Here is a 22,426-nt window from a genome sequence, read left to right as displayed (position 1 = left end):
ATGGTCTGCTGTGATTTTTCTGTTGGATTATCAGAGTTAATCTCAGACCTAAATATGTTTGCTAGTATTCCTAAAAGCATTTTAGTGGTTAGGAATCCTCTCATAAATTTTTAAATGCAGATGCTTTCTATTAAATTCTAATCATCCTTCTTTCATTATAGATGATAGTAAACTGAAGGCTACGTAGGTTAGTTTGATCCTGGAGTAGGGTAAAAGATTGGCACAACATCAAGGGCTGAAGGGGTTGTACTGTGCCGTATTGTTCTATGAAACCAGGAGACTACAGCTTCAGTTTATACATCATTTGTGGTAATCTGCTATGATCTCACTATTAACTGCAGGAATCGAGAAGTACAAGCTTTTAAAAACTGAGAATGCCTACTTCAAGATTTTTCAATGCACGCTCTGCAGAAACTATTTTCAGTAAAAGTATACACTTTTCCACATATTACCATCACCTCTTTATTTTGAGTTAGTTCATACTTTAAATAAACTGCATTTATGTCATTTATTGCATTTATTTTTAAATGAATTTTATACGACTCAATATCCCCAAGTCAGTCGGTCGTATGAAATATGACATGATGACAATCCAGATGCATGTGGAATTTTACAGATATTTACGATTTGATACTACAAAATTAGTTGATTTATTATTCTCTTATGGTGAAAGAGCAGCAGGAATGTATTAGCGATTAGTTTAGCTCGGGCTAACGAGAATCGATACCTTGTATGAGCCACTTATTTAAATATTGTGAAGAGAAACAGTCCAAACTAATGCAAGATAAATGCAAACCTAAAGCAAAACACCAGACTCAAGTTAACAGAAACATTCATTCTATTTAAAGGCTTAAAAACATAATTTTGTTCACCTACTTTGATTTCTCTGTACTCTTGTAAAATGTATGTCTTCACCAGAGGAGATGAAATTCAACAAGTAAAAGCAAACCTGAGATATGTTCAAATAAAACACAAAAAAATTGCCCTCAGGCACCTGGGTGTGGAGGGAAAAAGTATTTGATATCAGAATGTTGACTTGTGAAGAATTTGGCTGCATGCTGTCTCTTGTGGCAGTAGTTAACAATGTGAAGGAGCAATATATTTTATTGTATGTATTACATCAATTGTTTATTCATGAAATAAAACATTTAATCTCACTCACTATTAATGTTATCGTAATTTTATCCCATTAACAATACAGTAATATAACCTCCTTTTGAAGCATATTGGGTTATCAAAGTGTCATACACTATGTGTGGAGAAAGTAGGAGAGGCGACCAGAGGTTATTTATTTGTTGTGGGCATTGCTGGCTTAGACTAGGATTTATTGGCTTTTGAAGCTGATGGTGAATTGCTGTCTGAATCTGCAGCAATCTATAGGTTTCAGTGATATTAGGGAGGCAGCCGCACTATTCTGACCTAACCACAATGAAGAGATGCTGATACATTTCTAATTCAGGATGGTGTTTGACTTGAAGGAAAACTTGCTGGTGATGGTGATCCTATCTGACCTCTGTTCCTGTTTGAAGTCACTGATGTGGAATATGCTGTCAAAGGAGCCTTGGCAAGAATGGGCATAACGTAGGGTGGCTACCAAGATTGAACTCCTACATGACATACATCAGGTGATGTCACTCCACACAGAGTATTGACATTCTGTTCAGGGATTGCTTGTTTTTCATTGGAGTGAAAAGGGAGGGGTGGTGTGGAGGGGAGAGGTGAGCCGAAGGGAGTGTCAAGACAAACCTGACATTTGTCCTTATTGTTTTTACAGTTACTGTGGCTGGGCGATTTCGCTGAAGTAAGTGAAGTGCATGTTCAAATTTCAGATGTGCTACTGTGTGCTAATGTGCCAGATGGCCTGAAAACAGACCTTTGTTTATAACAGTGGGTCTTTGTACGGAGGTGATCAGAGGTTGACTTTTGAGGAGCGCTATCATGGAGAAATGTGCAGGTTGTTTTAGAGAGAAGCTTCCAGAAATTAAGGCCTTGGCAACAGACTGTATGGTCACAACAGCAGTGTGATGTTTAGCAAAAAGATAACATAGCAGAGGCCAGAATTGTTCAAGTGCAGAGATCATGGTGTTGCTGGACTAGAGACGGCTAAATGGAATGTAAGTCAGTGGGTGCAGTGGTGATGGATAAAAAGAACTGTGTGCGAGTTAGATTATGGGCAGTAAAATTTTGGATCAGCACAAGTTAATGTAACATGGAAGATGCAGGGCAAATCAAGACAACAACATGGGTGGGGGGGCTTCAGTTCCAGATATGGCAAGGCAGGGATAGAGGAGGCTTATGCTACTTAGGTGGAAACAGGCTGTTTAGTTGTAAGGTTTTGACAACCATTTGAATTTAACCAATTAGTTTAAATTACATTTTAACAAATTACAAGGCGAGGCAAACTTTTCTGGGTGTTTGGTTTTAATTAACAGAGGGGTTTGACCTCTCATCATAACACATGATTGTGGAATAGATTGCAGCAAGGATTGAAAAGGAATGGTTCTAATCTTTCAGATTTGATTGAAAAGCTCATATGAACATGAAACATGACAAACCTATGGAAGCGAATAAAGCAAGAAAGTTGAAGAAGTAAGACTGCTTATCAAGATGATGATGATAAAGGCAAGTTTTCCATTTGTTTTTCACAAAACCTGTTGAGAATTGTGGATTTAAATTGCTAAAAGATTCCCAGAGGGTCAAATGATAATGTTAAATGTTAATTAGTTCAGTTGTCTTAAATCTGTGGTGCTGACTCTTATTTGAAAGTGTGTATTAAATATTAAAATCTGTGACTACGCCACAACATTACTGCAGCCTTCTGTTTATAAGATGATGGGCATGCAGCAAATTTAATCTGTTTGGGGATGGGGTTATCACATACCTATTAGCTATAAGATACTATTGTGGGTTGTTGTTAATATCTCAAACATTAATGGCACATTCCAAACCCTAGGTGATGTTTCCGCCAGCCTCTTTCACCTTAGTGTCTCTCTGGTGTGAGAATTGTTTAGTGCCATCATATCATGTTTAAGCACCTCTAAAGTGGAGCTCTGGGTATCCTGCTGGTTATCTGATTTTTGGTTACCTTGGTATATAGAAAATCCTTAGGTAAGCAACAGTCCATTATCCTGGAAACATGCCCAAGCCAATAACAACATGTCTGCTTGAGTGCCAATTTTACTCAGTAGTTTTGACTTTGAGGGGACTGTAAACATTTGAGTTCTTCCTTTGAGGAGATACCTGGAATGTGCTGCAACCAACAGAGATGGGAGTTATGGAGTTTTCATTCTTGATGTAATTGTTCATCTTTCATGGTTATATAACAGGCCTCATTAACCAACATCTTACTCCTTCAATGACCACATCTTATTAATTTCCTTTTTATTTTCTGATGGTGGCCTATAAAAGGAAAACCATGTTTAAACCAAGAAGATTGTGCAAAGGGATGACTGCAGTTTCATAAATCTCGCTTTTTTGGAATACACTGAATTTTTGGAATACACTGAATTACGTACAATCTTGCTTTCATCTGGAGCATTAAGAACTAAAAGCAGACACCATGGAACCAATGAGATCTGCAATAACAAGGATAATGGCTTGACAACAACATATTTATTGGCTCCTGACCAGGTGACCATAGCTTGTGCGGTGCCAGTGCAGCAGAGAATCGCCTAACCTGCCAAGAAGTAGCATCAAGAAATCTCCATTTGTCTCTACCTGTTGTGTGGAGATCTAAAATATTTGCAGTAATAGCTGGCTGTCTTTCTCTAGAAATGCCCTGTTTAAGAATAAAAGGACTTTTAAAAACTAGGAAGGGACAAATTCTCATTCAACGAATGAAAGAGGCATTTATGTGCAAACTAAAAAAGGAATTGAAAGGAAGTAACGCATTGGGTTTTGTGGTACAGACATGAGCTATCAAATTTTTTTGCTGAATATCTTTTTCCCTCAATATCCATGTTTTGTTTACATTTTGAGACACTGAAGGGGGTGGGGGTATTTAAGAAGTGATCGAGTTTAACTTGTAGAGATAGAATCTCGGTGGCGATTGATATTTCCTAGTTGCTATTGGTTAAAGACAATATGTTTGTATACACAGTTATTTTCTTGCCCAGTGCAGTAACTGGTGGTGTTTCTCTTTTTAACCTGAGTTTGCCAGTCAGGTAAATTAGGGACTTGGATAGCTTAACCAAATATTTTCACATTTGTAATAACTCTGGGAATAGCAGGGTTTGGTTTCTAGTCCAGTACACCAGAGGAGTTTATGACTAAGTTTCTATGCTTGTGGATGGGATTTTGGAACAAAGACTGGGCATAAAGTTCATCAGTAATGAAAGGATAAAAGGAAACCAGATTTGGTAATGGAGATAAAAAGGGAATAGAACTTTAAAAGACTAAAGTTTGAAGAGAGAGAGAGAATGAGAATCATGGATTTACAAATGGGAATCATGTTTGATTAACTTGCAAGAGTTTTTTGCAGATGTTGCCAACAAAATTGATTTAAAGGAGAGCCAATAGATCTAGTGTACTTAGATTTTCAGAAGAATTTTGATAAAGTCCCCACAAGAGGTTAGTTTGAAAATATTGACTTGAAAAGAGGTATGTACTGATATGGACTAATTGTTTTCCATCGGATAGCCGAAGTAGGAATAAATGTGTCATTCTCTATAGCTCTATAGCTGTTCGCAATATATAACAATGATATTGGAGATGGGGCCAAAACGCATGTTCGCTAAATAAAGCTAAGTGGGAATTTGTGTCCTGAGAATGAGCACCTGGAGTACTCTCTACAATTTGATCTCCTTGTATCAGTCGTTCTGCTTTATCACAACAGTTGTGTTCCTTTGCAACCTCGCACTATAGAAAAGCATGCTATAGAAAACTGCTATGCTCATTCGGTAGAAAGTTAATGTTATCCAAACAACATCCACAATTTGTTAACTGCATTATAGCCAATTTGTGCTGATGAAACAACCTGTATTAGGAAAAATCCGATTGCCATAGACCGAGTACAAAGGAGGCTCACCAGACTTGTTCCTGAGATGAGAGGATTGTCCTATGTAGAAAGATTGAACAAACTGGGCCTCCCTTCTCCAGGGTTTCAAAGAATGAGACTGATTGTATTGTAACTTACAAAGTACATGAAGTTATAGACCGGGTAAATGCAGTGAAGATGTTTCCCAGGTTGTGGAACCGCCCTCTTGAACTGTCCTACCTTGGTCCATGAACTGTCCACAAAGGTCCAGGACACCACCCATCCCCTCCATAACTTTCATTTCCCTAGCCCCCAACACCTCATCTTCACCATGGATAGCCAGTCCCTAAATACCTCCATCTCCCATCACAAAGGTCTACAAGCCCTCCATTTCTTCCTCTCCCACTGACCCAACTGAAAAGTTCGCGAACTGAATCAATTTTTCCCATTGTTCAGATAGCGTAAGAATGCTTGGACGTAGCAAAGTATGCTGTTCACAGCGTACGCGCCAAAGACGAACTGAATGAGATCACGTGGGGCCCGAGAGCTTTTGCGTTCAACAAGCGTGTAGCAAAACAGAACAATGAAACCATGTGGTCACACACTGGCTTTTTGCGTTTGTACCTTGAATTTCGTACGTACGTTGAAGAAAAAATTTACGTACAACCCTGTTCGTTAACGGAGGCGCTACTGTATTGTACATATCTGCATTCTGAATCAGAACGAATGACGACTTCAAGTGAAACAAGTTAGCACAGGCAGCTCCTGCTGAATCTGAAGTGGATGGAGTTCCGGATTGCTGTTATATTAAGAATGGAGTTCTGACGAGGAAGTGGAGACATCCTCACAGGCCCAAAGTCGATCAGATGGTTGTTTATCAAAACATCCTACTGTCCAGATACTGGAAGGAGATATTGTGAGAAGCATGACAGGACATGCAGGAATACAGAAACTTGAGCATTGATTGTTAAATAGGCATTTTACCTGGCCAAGGCTTCATTAGGATGCTGTGAAGTTCTGTAAAACTTGTTATACATATCAGGTGGTAGGTAAACCCTAACACTTAATCAAACCAGCACTTTTTAATAGCTAAATCAGTTTTAAGAAACCATTCAGTTCACTGCGAGTAGATTGTTTAGTAGTTCATTATCCAAAATGAAAGCAAAACATCAGTATGTTCTTTCAGTAATGAATGTAGCAACACAAATTCCTGAATCAACTCATTTTTAAAAGACAATTACAGCTAAGGTTATTGTAATTCTTTACTTGCTTTGGCCTATGAATTGAAATACAATCTAACCAGCTTCTAACTTTTATGCCCAAAGTTTTCCAAAGCATAATCAGACGTTTTTTGGTAGCAAACTTCATATCTTGTGCAAATATAGGGAGCTTTGGAGAGAGAACCTCCAGACTTCCAAAACTATTCTTAAAGCATTTTGTTCATGAATACCCAACTGGAGTGGGATAAAGTGTTAAATTTATTTCTGACAGTTTCCTCATATTGGATTAAGTCCCTTCAAATTGACCTGTGGCCATGAGATAAGAGGTCCATTAGCAGTGATTTTTAAAAAATGCAGAAAGACAAATCCTCTGAGTTGGATTACATCTCCAAGTTTTTTGAGAGACTCCCAGTAGCAAGTAAGGTAGCACAAAACACTTTAAAAATAATTTACAAGCAAATTCAAAAGAATGGGTGCACAAACATGCTACAACTAAAGTCTCATGCAGGAGACCAAGTATTGAGGTTATTTACTATGCAGGATGGACCTTTTTGAAATGAAATGTAGTGGTCCATACAAGACATTTTGAAGGGTTAGTAAAGTGTCTTATCTGATAGATATTGCTGAGTACAGTCAAAGAATTGGTTACACCATATGAACACCTTTTTGAAGCAATACCAGCATCGGTAAAAGGATAAGAGGGAGATAGTATGTCAGCTGGTGAAAGTAAAAGTGCAGTAGGGGAAAGGGTAGACAGTTTACCAAGTAAACCTCCTGATATCCAACAATGTTAATATGGAAATACTGGGGCAGTTTGACACTTATGTTCTTTAGAGGAGGGGAGTGGGAAGAGCTAATTCGTTTACTGAGCACTTATAATTAACTCTCTAAAGGCAGAGTCTGCACTGATCATCTGAAGAACATCCCATCCAGATCCACTCACCCATCCTATCCCCAGAAACCTGCATTCCCCATTTTCTCCCTAGCCTGCACATCCCTAGACACGATTGATAATGCACCATGGCCGATCCAACTAACCTGCACATCATTGGATTGAGAAGAAATTGGAGAACTAGGTAGAGCCACTTGGAGAAAATGAAAACTCCACACAGACACAAGGCTGAAATCCAACCTGGGTCGCTGATCCTCTACGTTCTCGGTTAACTAGGTATTATATGGATGTAGGGGATTCTGTGTCAATAAAACTACATCCTTATTGGTTGAGCACAGAGAACAACAACAGGTAGAAACAGAAATTCAATACCTGCTGGAGAACTATTTGATTGAACTTAATCAAAGCACCTGGAGTTCACCAGTGGCACTTGTTCCTAAGCCAGATGGAACAATTATATTTTTGCATGGACTACAGAAATGTAAATGCCAGAATGAAAACTGATTCATGACCGATTCCTCAGTCAGAAGATTGTATTGACAGGGTTGGCATTGGTTTGCTTCTTTCTGATGTTCATCTGTTGAAGGGTTGATTAGATGTAGGGATCCTCTGTAGGTTATCCAACCTCATTGTGTGGCTTCCCATTCTCAAACTGACTAGAAAAACAAGACTATTCAGACCGGGAAGTCCGAGTTGGGAAAGTGGTGACTCCAGCTCACTGCTTGCTCCTCCAGCCCTCAATCTTGGGCACCTGTCATCAATATTGCAGGGCCATGGGCCACAATGGCACCCATACCCTGTCCACCAGTTCTTTCAGGTTCCCGTCAGGAAAGCAGGGTGCCAGTTGCCCTCTGGGTAATTGACAGGAACTGTGCAGGGCAGCTACAGACTGGCAATGCTCAACCAAGCGAACAGCTTGGCTTTAAAGATGGCACTGGTGCCAGGAATCTCAGGAGGTTCTGACAATGCCTTGTACTTCTACCTAAGGTGATTGGGAGAGTACAACTAGTTGGGTGGAGCAAAAGGGGCTGTGGTAATTATACCAAGTTTGAGAAGATAACGTAAACTTCAGGGCTCGTGAATTGAAATCTTCCACAAAAATCTCTAATGCTACTTTGCTGACTACTGATAGATTCAAGGAGAAAGTGAGGACAGCAGATGCTGTAGATCAGAGCTGAAAATGTGTTGCTGGAAAAGCGCAGCAGGTCAGGCAGCATCCAAGGAGCAGGAGAATCGACGTTTCTGGCATGAGCCCTTCTTCAGGAATGAGGAATGTGTGTCCAGCAGGCTAAGATAAAAGGTAGGGAAGAGAGACTTGGGGGAGGGGCGTTGGAAATGCGATAGGTGGAAGGAGGTTAAGGTGAGGGTGATAGACCAGAGTGGGGGTGGGGGTGGAGAGGTCAGGAAGAAGATTTGCAGGTTAGGAAGGTGGTGCTGAGTTCGAGGGTTGGGACTGAGACAAGGTAGGGGGAGGGGAAATGAGGAAACTGGAGAAATTTGAGTTCATCCCTAGCCCAATCATCCCGTGGCTCAACATTTCAACTCCCCCTCCCACTCCACCAAGGACATGCAGGTCCTTGGACTCGTCCATTGCCAGACCATAGCAACATGACGGCTGGCGCCTCATCTACCGCCTAGGAACCCTCCAACCACAAGGGATGAACTCAGATCATGTTGGTTCTTTGAAATATCTAATTGGTTCCATGCTGCTCCCTTTTCCCCTTAACTGTATATTTTTCCTCTCTTATGATTTACTTGATTCCCCTTTGAATGATGAAAATCACACAACACCAGTTATAGTCCAACAGGTTTATTTGGAAGCACTAGGTTTCAGAGCGCCAGTCTATCAACCACCTGATGAAGGAGCAGTGCTCCAAAAGCTAGTGCTGCCAAATAAACCTGTTGGACTATGACCTAGTGTTATGTGATTTTTAACTTTGTCCACCCCAATTCAATACCGGCACCTCCAAGTCCTTTAAATGATGGAAAGGAACATACTCAATCAACCAAGCCCTAGATTTTGTGGATCTCCAGAAGGCCATTGAATCATTATGTTGACTAAAGGTGTTTGTGACTTTCCAGTTTCTTTGCTGTTGTACCCTATTTCCACTCCTCTGCCTTTTTTTTCTTTCCCCTAGCTGTCTGTCTATCTGTCCATTTCCTCACTTACTCCCCTCCCAATTCCTTTCCTACCTCACCCGTTTCCCTTCAGTCAGGTGAGGTGAAGCCAGATAGAAATCAATTGTAGTGTAAATAAGTGAAGATTAGAATTCCAGTGATAAAACAAATCCCATTTACACGATCTAATCTCAAGACTTTCGTTGTGAATAATATGATGTGCATTGTCATGAACTAGCAATCTGTTAAATACTTGCCTGTATTACTTGCTAAAGAATGTCCCCTACTCCTGTTGGGTCCTTCCCTCTTTGACACAATCCTCAAAGGTAAATGTGTCCTTCAACATTTGATCAATTTTGTTAAGTTTGAATAATGAGCTGTTCCTGGTCATTCCTTCCCCTCTGCATGCTTCCAATCCAATCCCTTTTACTTCCCTCAATGCTCTTTTGAAGTAGAATAGTTAAAAGAAATGCTGTAATGAAGGATGGTTTGCTGAGATGTTTAGAATAATATTAATAATGCCAAGTTTAGTTGCTCACTCCTTTTTTACAGGTGGCACGGTGGCATAGTGGTTAGCACTGCTGCCTCACAGCGCCAGAGACCCGGGTTCAATTCCCGCCTCAGGCGACCGACTGTGTGCAGTTTGCACATTCTCCCCGTGTCTGTGCGGGTTTCCTCTGGGTGCTCCGGTTTCCTCCCACAGTCCAAAAATGTGCAGGTTAGGTGAATTGGCTATGCTAAATTGCCGGTAGTGTTAGGTGTAGGGGTAAATGTAGGGGAATGAGTGGGTTGTGCTTTGGTGGGTCGGTGTGGACATGTTGGGCCGAAGGGCCTGTTTCCACGCTGTAAGTAATCTAATCTAATCCTAGTAAATCTTTCCTGAACTCTTTCCAACCTAATTGTACCCTTCCTACAATAAGGTGATTGTACCTGGACACAGTACTCCAGGAGAGGCCTCACTAATATCCTGTACAATCCCAACTTCAAGACCGAAATGTCTGACCAATAAAGGCAAGGGTGCAAAACATCACTTTAGCCACCCTGTCTATGTGACGCAAACTTCAAAGAATGATGTACCTGAACCCCTTGGTGTCTCTGTTCTGTAACACTAGCCAAGGCCCTACATTTGTGTAACTCCTGCCCTTGTTCATTTTACCCAAATGCAATACCTCACATTTATTCAAAGTAAAATCCTTCAGCTACTCCTCAGCCCATTGATGTATTTGATCAAGATCTCTTTGTAATCTTAGATAACCTTCTTCACTATTACTATGCCACCACGTTTGGTTCCATGCCTTCTTTATTCTCATCTAAATATAAATGAGCGACAAAAGTGGATCCAGCACCGATCCCTGGGAACACTGCTGGTCTCAGGCCTCCAGTCCAAAAAACAACCTTTCACCACACTCTGGCTTTACAGCAGGAGCCAATTTTGTATCTAATTGGCAAGCTTACCCTGAATCTCGTGTGACCAAACTTTACTAATTAGTCCACCATGTGGAACCTTGTCAAAGGCTTTATTAAAGTCCAAATAAACAACGCCCAATGCTCTACCCTCATCGATCTTCTTGGTGACTTCCTCAAAAAAACTCAAGCAAGTTTTGTGAAAGACTCTGAGTCGCTCGCTCGCTCGCACACGCGCTCTCTCTCTCTCTCTCCCTTTGTTGCTCGGGCGCCCTACCTCTCTCTCACATGCTCCCTGTCTCTCTCGGGCGCCCTTACTCTCTCGCACGCTCTCTCTCCCTCTCGCTCTTGCTGTTGCTCGGGCGCGTGCTCTCTCTCTCTCTCTGTCGCTGTTGCTCTCTCACTCGCTGTTACTCGTGTGCTCTCTCTCTCTCACTTGCGTGCTCTCTCTCTCTCGCTGTCACACACACGCCTGCTCTCTCTCTGTCTCATTGTCGCTCGTGCGTGCTCGCTCTCTCGCGCTCTCTCTCTCTCGATGTTGCTTGCGGGTGCTCTCCCACTCGCGCACTCTGTCCCTCGCTGTCGTTCATGTGCGCTCTCTCTCTCTCGCGGTCTCTCTCGCTGTCGCTCGTGCACGCTCTCTTTCCCTCTGTTGCTCGGGCGCACGCTCTCTCTCTCTCGCTCGTGCACGCTCTCTCTCGGGCACACTCTCTCTCTACTGCTCTCTCACGTGCGTGCTCTCTGTCGATCTTGTGCGCGCTCTCGCTGTCGCTCGTGCGCTCTCTCTCTCGCTGTCACGTGTGCTCTCTCTCGCTGTCGCTCACGTGCGCTCTCTCTCTCGCGCTCTCTCTGTGTCGCTTGGGCGCTCTCTCTTTTTCTTTTTCTCTCTCTCTCTGTCGCTCGGTCTCTCACTCTCTGTCGCTCGGGTGCTCTCTTTTTCTCTCTCTCTCTCTCACTGTTGCTCGCGCACGCTCTCTCTCCCTCTGTCGCTCGGGTGTGCGCTCTCTCTCCCTCTCTCTGTCTTACTCGCACGCTCTCTCTCTCTCTCTCTCCCCCTCTGGCGTTCGGGCGCTCTCTCTCTCTCTCTGTCTGTCTCTCGGGCTCTCTCTCTCTCTCTCTCTCTGTCACTTGGGCGCTTTCTTTCTTTCTCTCTCTTTCTCTCGCATGTGCGCTCTCATGCTCTCTCTCGCTGTCGCTCGCGCACGCTCTCTCTCTCTGTCGCTCAGGCGCTCTCTCTTTCTTTCTCTCTCTCTCTCTCTGTTACTCGGTCTCTCTCTCTCTCTCTGTCTCACTCGAGCTCTCTCTCTCCCTCTCTGTCGCTCGGGCGTTCTCACTTTCTCTCTCTCTCTGTCACTCGGGCGCTCTCTTTCTTTCTCTCTCTCTCGCTGTCGCTCTCGCGTGCGTGCTCGCACGTGCTCTCTCTCGCTATTGCTTGCTCTGTCTCTTGGGCACTCTCTCTTTCTCTCTGTAGCTTGGGTGCTCTCTTTTTTTTTCTCTCTCTCTCTCTGTCGCTCTCTCTTTTGCGCGCTCTCTCTGTCGCTCGGGCGCTCTCTCTTTTTTTCCTCTCTCTGTCTCTCTCTCTCTGTCATTCGGGCGCTCGCTCTTTCTCTCTCTCTGTCGCTCGGGCTCTCTATCTCTCTCTCTCATGCACGGTTTTTCGCGCGCTCTCTCTTCTCTCTCGCTGTAGTTCACGCGTGCTCTCTCCCACGCTGTCTCGCAGTTGCTCGCATGCGCTCTCTCTCTCGGACGCACGCTCTCTCTCCCTCTCACTCGCAGTCACTCGCGCTCTCTCTCTGTCGCTTGGTCTCTCTCTCTCTCTCTCACATGTGCACGCTCTCTCTCTCGCTGTCGCTCGCTCGCGCGCGCTCTCTCTGTCGCTCGGTCTCTCTCTCTCTCTCGCTTGCGCGCTCTCTCTCTGTCGCTCGGGCGCGCGTGCGCTCTCTCTCCATCTCTCTCGCTGTTGCTCGCGCGCACTCTCTTGCGCTCTCTCTCCATCTCTCTCGCTTTCGCTTGCACGCGCACTCTCTCTTGTGCACGCTCTCTCCATCTCTCTCGCTGTCACTTGCAGCTCTCTCTCTCTTTCGCTCTCTCTCTCTCCATCTCTCTTGCTGTTGCTCGCGCTGTCGCTCGAGCACACTCTCTCTCTCTCTCTCCCACTCTCGCTGTTGCTCGGGCACGTGCTCTCTCTCCCTCTCTGTCGCGCGCTCACTCTCTCTCTCGCTGTTGCTCGGGCACGCTCTCTCTCTCCATCTCTCTCGTTGTCGCTCGCACTCCCTCTCTCCATCTCTCTCGCTGTTGCTCGCGCGGTCTCTCTCTCGTAGTTGCTCGCGTGCACTCTCTCCCTCCCTCTCTCACTGTCACTCGCGCGGTCTCTTTCTTGCTGTTGCTCTCGCGCGCTCTCTCTCTCTCGCTGTCGCTCGGGCGCGCGGTCTGTCTCCCTCTCTCTGACGCTCGGGCGCATGCTCTCTCTCTTGCTGTCGCTCGGGTGTGCTCTCTTTCTTGCGCTCTCTCTCCATCTCTGACTCTTGTGCGCGCTCTCTCTCTCCATCTCTCTCGCTATCGCTCGCGCGCACGCTCTCTCTTGTCGCTCGTGCACGCTTTCTCTCTCTCGTTGTCACTTGGGCACATGCTCTCTCTCTCGCTCGGGCGCGCGCGTGCGCTCTCTCTCTTGCACTCTCTCTCGCTGTCGCTCGCGCGCACTCTCGCTCTTGCAATCCCTCTTTTGCGCTCTCTCTCCATCTCTCACTGTCACTTGGGCGGGCGCTCTCTCTCTCTCATGCACTCTCTCTCTCCATCTCTCTCGCTGTCGCTTGCGCGGTGTCTCTCTCTTGCTGTCGCTCTCGCGCACGCTCTCTCTCTCGCTGTTGCTTGGGCGCGCGCTCTTTCTCCCTCTCTCTGTCGCTCGGGTGCATGCTCTCCCTCCATCTCTCTCGCACGCGCTCTCTTTCTTGCGCTCTCTTTCCATCTCTCACTCTTGCGCGCACTCTCTCTCTCCATCTATCGCTCACGCGCGCTCTCTCTTGCGCTCTCTCTCTCTCTCCACCTCTCTCGTTGTTTCTCATGCGCTCTCTCTCTCTCCCTCTGTCGCTCGGGCGCGTGTCCTCTCTCCCTCTGTTGCTTGTGCACGCTCTCTCTCTCTCTCTCTCTCTCTCTCGCTGTCGCTCAGGCTCGCGCTCTCTCTCTCTCTGTCACTTGCGCACGCTCTCTCTCCATCTCTCTCACTGTCGCTCACGCGCGCTCTCTCCATCTCTCTCGCTGTCACTTGGACACACGCTCTCTCTTCATCTCTCTCACTGTTGCTCCCGCGGTCTCTCTCTCTCTCTCACTGTTGCTCATGCGCTCCCTCTCTCTGTCGCTCGCGCGCTCTCTCTCTCGCTGGCTTGAGCTCCCTCTCTCTCGCTGTTGTTTCCACGAGCTCTCTCTCTCATGCGCTCTCTCTTTGTCTCGCTGCCGTTCTCGCTCTCTCTCACTCACTGTCGCTCACGCGTGCTATCACTCCCTCTGTTGCTTGTGAGCGCCCTCTCTCCCTCTGTCGCACGGGTGTGCGCCCTCTCGCCCTCTCTCTTGCTGGCGCGCTCTCTATCTCTCTCGCTGTTCCTTGTGTGAGCTCTCTCTTTCTCACGCTCTCTCTCTCTCTCTCTCGCTGTCACTCGCACGCACTCTCTCTCCCTCTATCGCTCGCGATCGCTTTCTCTCCTTCTGTTGCTCGGGCACGCACCCTCTCAACCTCTGTCGCGCGCCCCCTCTCCCTCGGTCGCACGGTCGCGCGCCCCCTCTCCCTCGGTCGCACGGTCGCGCGCCCCCTCTCCCTGGGTCGCGCGCCCCCTCTCCCTGGGTCGCGCGCCCCCTCTCCCTGGGTCGCGCGCCCCCTCTCCCTGGGTCGCGCGCCCCCTCTCCCTGGGTCGCGCGCCCCCTCTCCCTGGGTCGCGCGCCCCCTCTCCCTGGGTCGCGCGCCCCCTCTCCCTGGGTCGCGCGCCCCCTCTCCCTGGGTCGCGCGCCCCCTCTCCCTGGGTCGCGCGCCCCCTCTCCCTGGGTCGCGCGCCCCCTCTCCCTGGGTCGCGCGCCCCCTCTCCCTGGGTCGCGCGCCCCCTCTCCCTGGGTCGCGCGCCCCCTCTCCCTGGGTCGCGCGCCCCCTCTCCCTGGGTCGCGCGCCCCCTCTCCCTGGGTCGCGCGCCCCCTTTCCCTCGGTCGCACGGTTGTGCGCCCCCTCTCCCTGCGTCGCGCGCCCCCTCTCCCTCGGTCGCGCGCCCCCTCTCCCTCGGTCGCGCGCCCCCTCTCCCTCGGTCGCGCGCCCCCTCTCCCTCGGTCGCGCGCCCCCTTTCCCTCGGTCGCACGGTTGTGCGCCCCCTCTCCCTGCGTCGCGCGCCCCCTCTCCTTGGGTCGCGCGCCCCCTCTCCCTGGGTCGCGCGCCCCCTCTCCCTGGGTCGCGCGCCCCCTCTCCCTCGGTCGCACGGTTGTGCGCCCCCTCTCCCTCGGTCGCTCGCCCTCTCGCTCTCTCTCTCTTGCTGTCGCTCGGGCGCACGCCCCGCCCCCCCCCCCTCTGTTGCTCGGGCGCACGCCCCCCCCCCCCTCCCTCTGTCGCTCGGGCGCACGCCCCCCCCCCCTCTCCCTCTGTCGCTCGGGCGCACGCCCCCCCCCCCCCCCCCTCCCTCTGTCGCTCGGGCGCACGCCCCCCCCCCCCCCCCCCTCCCTCTGTCGCTCGGGCGCACGCCCCCCCCTCCCTCTGTCGCTCGGGCGCACGCCCCCCCCCTCCCTCCCTCCCTCTCTCCGTCGCTCGGGCGCACGCTCTCTCACTCGCTTTCTCTCTCTCTCTTTCTCACTGTCGCTCTCTCACTGTCGCTTGGGTGCGCGCTCTCACAGTTGCTCGCATGTGGTCTCTCTCTCTCTCTCTGTCTTGCTGTTGCTTGCGCATGCTCTCTCTTGCGCTCTCTCCACCTCTCCCACTATCGCTCACGCGCGCACTCTCTCTTGTGCATGCTCTCTCTCTCCATCTCTCTCGCTGTCGGTCGCGCGCGCTCTCTTGCACTCTCTCTTTTGTGCTCTCTCTCGCTGTCACTCGCGTGTGCACTCTCTCTTGCGATCCCTCTTTTGTGCTCTCTCTCTCCATCTCTCTCGCTGTTGCTTGTGTGGTCTCTCTCTCTCGCTGTCGCTTGGGTGCATGCTCTTTCTCCCATTCGCTGTCGCTCGGGCGCGCTCTCTCTCTCTCCATCTCTCTTGCTATCGCTCACGCGCGGTCTCTCTTTTGCGCTCTCTCTCTGTCACTCGGGCGCGCGCTCTCTCTCTTGATCTCTCTCGCTGTCGCTCGTGCGGTCTCTCTCTCTCTCGCTGTTGCTTGTGCGCGCTCTCTCTCTCCATCTCTCTCGCTGTCGCTTGTGCGCGCTCTTTCTTGCGCTCTCTTTCCATCTCTCACACTTGCGCGCGCTCTCTCTCCATCTCTCTCGCTGTCGCTTGCGTGCGCTCTCACTTGTGGTCTCTCCCTTGCGCTCTCTCTCTCCCTCTGTCGCTCGGGTGCTTGCCCTCTCTCCCTCTGTTGCTCGCGCCGCTCTCTCTCTCTCTCCCTCTCTCGCTGTCGCTCGGGCGCGTGCTCTCTCTCCCTCTCTCGGGCACGCGCTCTCTCTCCCTCTCTCGCTGTCGCTCGGGCGCGCGCTCTCTCTCCCTCTCTCACTGTCGCTCGGGCCGCTCTCTCTCTCCCTCTCTCACTGTTGCTCGGGTCGCTCTCTCTCCCTCTCTCACTGTCGCTCGCACGCTCTCTCTTTCTCTTGCTGTCACTCATGCGCTCTCATTCTCTGTCACTCGCGCACACTCTCTCTCTTGCGCTCTCTCTCTCACCGTCGCTCGCGCGCACTCTCTCTCTCCCTCTCTCACTGTTGCTCGCGCACTCGCTCTCTCTCTCTCTCTCTGTCGCTCGGGCACTCTCTCTCTCGTGCCCTCTCTCTGTCTATCGCTGGCGTGAGCTTCCTCTCTCTCGCTCTCTCTCTCTCGTGTCTCTCCCTCGCTGTTGCTTCCGCGAGCTCTCTCTCTCTCGCGCTGTCACTCTCGCTCTCTCCCTCTATCGCTCTCTGTCTCTTGCAAATGCTCTCTCTCTCTCCATCTCTCTTGTTGTCGCTCGCGTGCGCTCTCTCTCTCCATCTCACTCGCTGTCGCTCGCGCACGCTCTTGTGCTCTCTCACTCGCTGTCGCTCGCGCACGCTCTTGTGCTCTCTCACTTGCTGTCGCTCGCGCACGCTCTTGTGCTCTCTCTCTCTCCCTCGGGCGCGCGCGCTCTCTCCCTCTCTCGCTCGGGCGCTCTCTCCCTCTCTCGCTCGGGCGCTCTCTCCCTCTCTCGCTCTCTCCCTCTCTCGCTCGGGCGCTCTCTCCCTCGGGCGCTCTCTCCCTCTCTCGCTCTCTCCCTCGGGCGCTCTCTCCCTCTCTCGCTCTGGCTCGCGCGCTCTCTCCCTCTCTCGCTCTGGCTCGCGCGCTCTCTCCCTCTCTCGCTCTGGCTCGCGCGCTCTCTCCCTCTCTCGCTCTGGCTCGCGCGCTCTCTCCCTCTCTCTCGCTGGTGTGAGCTTCCTCTCTCTCGCTCTCTCTCTCGTGTCTCTCCCTCGCTGTTGCTTCCGTGAGCTCTCTCTCTTGCGCTCTTTCTCGCGCTCTCTCTCTCTCACTGTCGCTCTCTCCCTCTATCGCTTGGGCGCATGCTCTCTGTCTCTCTGTCGCTCGCAAACGCTCTCTCTCCATCTCTCTTGTTGTCGCTCACACACGCTTTCTCTCTCCATCTCTCTCGCTGTTGCTCGCGCGCGCGCTCTCTCTCTTGTGCTCTCTCTCCATCTCTCTCGCTGTCGGTCACGCATGCTCTCTCTCTCTCGTTGTTGCTCGTGTGTGTTCTCTCTCTTGCGCTCTCTCGCTGTTGCTTGCGCGGTCTTTCTCTCTCTCACTGTCGCTCACGCACACTCTCTCTCTCCCTCTCTCACTGTCGCTCGCGCTCTCTCCCTCTCTCGCTGCCGCTCTCGCGCGCTCCCTCTCTCGCTGCCGCTCTCGCGCGCTCCCTCTCTCGCTGCCGCTCTCGCGCGCTCCCTCTCTCGCTGCCGCTCTCGCGCGCTCCCTCTCTCGCTGTCGCTCTCGCGCGCTCCCTCTCTCGCTGTCGCTCTCGCGCGCTCCCTCTCTCGCTGTCGCTCTCGCGCGCTCCCTCTCTCGCTGTCGCTCTCGCGCGCTCCCTCTCTCGCTGTCGCTCTCGCGCGCTCCCTCTCTCGCTGTCGCTCTCGCGCGCTCCCTCTCTCGCTGTCGCACTCGCGCGCTCCCTCTCTCGCTGTCGCACTCGCGCGCTCCCTCTCTCGCTGTCGCACTCGCGCGCTCCCTCTCTCGCTGTCGCACTCGCGCGCTCCCTCTCTCGCTGTCGCACTCGCGCGCTCTCTCTCTCGCTGTCGCACTCGCGCGCTCTCTCTCTCGCACTCGCGCGCTCTCTCTCTCGCTGTCGCACTCGCGCGCTCTCTCTCTCGCTGTCGCACTCGCGCGCTCTCTCTCTCTTGCTGTCGCTCTCGCGCGCTCTCTCTCTCAGTCGCTCGCGCATGTTCTCTCTCTTGCGCTCTCTCTCTCCATCTCTCGTGGTTTTTTGCGCGCTCTCTCTCTTGCTGTTGCTCATGCGCGTTCTCTCTCTTGCACCCTCTCTCTCTCCATCTCTTTCGCTGTTGATCGCGCAGTCTCTCTCTCTCTGTCGTTCGCGTGGTTTCTCTCTTGCGCTCTTTCTCTCTCGCTGGCGTGAGCTCCCTCTCTCTCACTCTCTCTCTTGCTGTCTCTCTCTTGCTGTTGCTTCTGCGAGCTCTCTCTCTTATGCTCTCTCTCCCTCTGTCGCTCGCGAACGCTCTCTCTCCCTCTGTCGCTTGGGCTCGCGCCCTCTCGCTCGCTCTATCTCTCGCTCGCGCACACTCCCTCCCTCCGTCTCTCACTGTCGCTCGCACGCTCTCTCCCTTGCTGTTGCTCACGCGCTCTCTCTCACTGGCGTGAGCTCCCTCTCACTCTTGCTCTCTCGAGTGAGCGTTCTCGCTCTCTCGCGCCCTCTCTCACTCGCTGTTGCTCGTGCGCGCTCTCTCTCCCTCTGTCGCTCGGGTGCGCGCCCTCTCTCCCTCTGTCGCTCGGCCCTCTCATTCATTCTCTCTCGCTGTCGTTCGTGCACACTCTCTCTCTCGCTGGCGTGAGCTCCCTCTCTCTCGCTTTCGCTCTCGCTGTCGCACGCGCGCGCTCTCTCTCCATCTCTCTCACTGTTGATCGTGCGCGCTCTCTCTCTCTCGCTGTCACTTGCGCGCATTTTCTCTCTCCCTCTTTTGCTGTTGCTCCGGCGCGCGCGCTCTCCCTCTCTCGCTGTTGCTCGGGCGCGCGCTCTCTCTCCCTCTCTTGCTGTCGCTCAGGCGCACTGTCTCTCTTGCGCTCTCTCTCTCTCCATCTCTCTCGCTATTGCTCGCGTGTTTTCTCTCTCTTGCTGTCACTTGCGCACACTGTCTCTCCCCCTCTCTCGCTGTCGCTCGGGCGCGTGCTCTCTCTCCCTCTCTCGCTGTTGCTAGGGCGCTCGCTCTCTCTCCCTCTCTCGCTGTTGCTAGGGCGCTCGCTCTCTCTCCCTCTCTCGCTCGGGCGCACTCTCTCTCTCCCTCTCTCACTGTCGCTCGCGTGCTCTCTCTCTTGCTGTCACTCTCGCGTGCTCTCTCTCTCTCTCTCGCTGTTGTTCACGCGCTCTCTTTCTCTCTCTGTCGCTTGCGCGCACTCTCTCTCTTGCGCTCTCTCTCTCTCCATCTCTCGCTGTCGATTGTACGCTCTCTCTCGCTGTTCATTCTGCGAGCGCTCTCGCTCTCTCCCGCCCTCTCTCACTTGCTGTCGCTCGTGCGCGCTCTCTCTCCCTCTGTCGCTCGTGCGCGCTCTCTGTCTCGCGTGCACTCTCTCCATCTCTCTTACTGTCGCTCGCGCATGCTCTCTCTCGCTATCGCTCGTGCGCGTTCTCTCTCTTGCGCTCTCTCTCTCCATCTCTCTCGCTGTCGCTCGGGCGCACTCTCTCTCTTGCGCTCTCTCTCCATCTCTCTCGCTGTTGTTCGCGCGGTCTTCTCTCTCGCTGTCGCTCGCACGCACTCTCTCTCTCTCTCTCCCTCCCTCCCTCTCTCACTGTCACTCGCGCTCTCTCTCTCTTGCTGTCGCGCGCGCGCATTTTCTCTCGCGCTCTCTCTCCATCTCTCTCACTGTCGCTCGCACGCGTTCTCTCTCTTGCGCTCTCTCTCCATCTCTCTCACTGTCGCTCGCACGCACTCTCTCCATCTCTCTTGCTGTCGTTCGCGAACGCTCTCTCTCTCCATCTCTCTCGTTGTTGTTCGCGCGGTCTCTCTCTCGCTGTCGCTCACGCGCACTCTCTCTCTCCCTCTCTCGCTGTCGCTCGTGTTCTCTCTCTCTCTCTTGCTGTCACTCTTGCACGCTCTCTCTCTCGCTGTCACTCATGCGCTCTCTCTCTGTCGCTTGAGCGGTCTCTATCGCTGGTGTGAGCTCCATCTCTCTCACTCTCTCTCTTGCTCTCTCTCGCTGTTGCTTCCGCTCTCGCTCTCCCTCGCGCACTCTCTCGTGCTGTCGCTTTCGCTCTCTCTCACTCTCTGTCGCTCGCGAGCGCTCTCTCTCCCTCTGTCACTTGGGCACGCACCCTCTCGTTTTCTCTCTCTATCTCTCGCTGTCGCTCGCGCGCACTCTCTCTCTGTGTCGCTTGCGCGGTCTCTTTCTGTCGCTCGTGCGCTCTCTCTCTAGTGCCCTCTCTCTCTCGCTGGCGTGTGCTCCCTCTCTCGCTCCCTCTCTCTGTTCATTCCACGAGCTCTCTCTCTCGCGCTCTCTCTCTTGCGCTCTCCCGCCCTCTCACTTGCTGTCGCTCGTGCATGCTCTCTCTCTCGCTGGCGTGTGCTCCCTCTCTCGCTCCCTCTCTCTGTTCATTCCACGAGCTCTCTCTCTCGTGCTCTCTCTCGCGCTCTCTCTCTTGCGCTCTCCCGCCCTCTCACTTGCTGTCGCTCGTGCATGCTCTCTCTCCCTCTGTCACTCGTGCGCGCTCTCTATCCCTCTGTCGATCGGGCGCGCGCCCTCTCTCCCTCTGGCACGTGCCCTCTCGCTCTCTCTCGCACACGCTCTCTCACTCTCTCTCGCTGTCGCTCGCGCACGCTCTCTCTCTTGCTGGCGTGAGCTCCTTCTCTTTTGCTTTCTCTCTTGCTTTCTCTCTTTTGCTGTCACTCGCACGCGCTCTCTCTCTCATGCTCTCTTTCCATCTCTCTCAGTGTCGCTCGCACGTGCTCTCGTTCTTGCGCTCTCTCTCTCCATCTCTCTCTCCCTCGCTCACTGTCGCTCGGGCGCGCGCGCTCTCTCCTCCTCTCGCTGTCGTTCGTGCGCTCTCTCTCTCTCGCTGGCGTGAGCTCCCTCTCTCACTCTCTCTCGCTGTTGCATCCGCAAGCTCTCTCTCTCGCACTCTCTCTCTCACTGTTGCTCTCACTCTCTGTCGCTCGCGCACGCGCTCTCTCCCTCTGTCGCTCTGGCGCGCGCCCTTTCGCTCTCTCTCTATCGCTCGTGCGCACTCTCTCTCTCCCTCTCTCACTGTCGCTTGCGCGCTCTCTCTCTTGCTGTCGCTCACGTGTCCTCTCTCTCGCGCCCTCTCTCTCATTGTTGCTTCCGCGAGTTCTCTCGCTCTCTCTCTCCCTCTGTCGCTCACGAGCACTCTCTCTGTTGCTTGGGCGCTTGCTCTCTCTCTCTCTCTCTCTGTCACTCGCACATGCTCTGTCACTCTCTCTCACTGTCGGTTGCGCGCGCTCTATCTCTCTTGCTGGCGTGAGCTTCCTCTCTCTCACTTTCTCTCTTGCTCTCTCTCTCTCGAGATCCCTCTCACTGTCGCTCTACGCGCTCTCTCCATCTCTCTCTCCCTCTCTTGCTGTCGCTCGGGTACATGCTCTCGCTCCCTCTCTCGCTGTCACTCAGGTGCGCGCTCTCTCTCCCTCTCTCGCGCGCTCCCTCGCTCCCTCTCTTGCTGTTGCTTCCGCGAGCTCTCTCTCTCTCTCTCTCTCTCTGTCGCTCTCCCTTTCTCTTGCTCTTTCTCCCTCTGTCGCTCGCGCGCTCTCGCTCTCGCTTGTGCGCAATCTCGCTCGCGCGCTCTCTATCTCTCGCATTCGCTCGCGCACGCTCTCTCTATCGCTGTCGCTCACGTGCGCTCTTTCTTGCTCTCGTGCTCCCGCTCTGTCGCGCGCGCACTTGCGCTCTCCCTGTCTCTCTCTCGTGCGCTCTCTGTCAAAGTAAGCAGGCAGGAGCAAGTTAGCATGCCTGCGGATTGTAATTTAGACAATATGGTCATGTTGCATTATTTGTCACTTTGCAAATTGGTGAATTACAACCTCATAAACCTCAATGGTTTATGCCCTAGGCATCTTCCCTAAACCGACAAACCTAAGGTGTTCCCATCATGAATACAATAGTGATGGCCAGGTGAGTGTTCTGTAATGTTAATAAACATGCCAGTGTGGAATGCAGTTGGTTGTGTGTAGAACATTGCGCAGAGCTAACAATAGCGAGCTTTTACTTCGGTAAGTTTCTTAAATACAAGGCACAGCATTAAACCAAAGTATTTTAATTGTTCGCTTTGGTTTGCAAAAGCTTGCCTTTTTATTTTTTTCCCATCACCCTCTCCACCTGCCAACAAGACACCTCTGCTCGTGCCCTTGCTGGTTTTCAGGCAGCCAGCCAGCCTGATCACTGCTGTTTTTGCTGAGGCAGTGCACTCCACAGTTCTGGGCCTAGAACTGCACCTCCATAGCCAGCAGTGGTCTCACTCAGTGAAAACCATTCTGGAAC

General features: G+C 51.4%; 2 protein-coding genes across 4 annotated transcripts in view; one reads left to right on the top strand and one right to left on the bottom strand.

Annotated features, from left to right (window-relative positions):
- The window catches only part of LOC140466808 (laminin subunit beta-4-like), a 193,289-nt gene that overhangs the window by 127,147 nt on the left and 43,716 nt on the right, over positions 1–22,426 (bottom strand). The window contains exon 2 of one of the 3 annotated variants that reach the window (XM_072562457.1): positions 3,241–3,399. The gene's annotated coding sequence lies outside the window, so the exon portion shown is untranslated. Of the gene's footprint in view, positions 1–876; positions 991–3,240; positions 3,400–10,886; positions 11,007–22,426 lie in introns of those variants that run through there. The other 2 variants (XM_072562456.1, XM_072562455.1) reach the window with 2 other exon arrangements.
- The window catches only part of LOC140466601 (uncharacterized), a 59,545-nt gene continuing 39,226 nt past the window's right edge, over positions 2,108–22,426 (top strand). The window contains exons 1-2 of the mRNA XM_072562052.1: positions 2,108–2,114; positions 20,778–22,060. Coding sequence (XP_072418153.1) covers positions 2,108–2,114; positions 20,778–21,874 — 1,104 coding nt within the window. The 3' untranslated portion in view covers positions 21,875–22,060. The remainder of the gene's footprint in view (positions 2,115–20,777; positions 22,061–22,426) is intronic.

This window comes from Chiloscyllium punctatum, chromosome 44 (genome assembly GCF_047496795.1).
Source record: "Chiloscyllium punctatum isolate Juve2018m chromosome 44, sChiPun1.3, whole genome shotgun sequence".
Taxonomy (NCBI): domain Eukaryota; kingdom Metazoa; phylum Chordata; class Chondrichthyes; order Orectolobiformes; family Hemiscylliidae; genus Chiloscyllium; species Chiloscyllium punctatum.
This window is presented reverse-complemented; position numbering and strand designations above follow the sequence as displayed.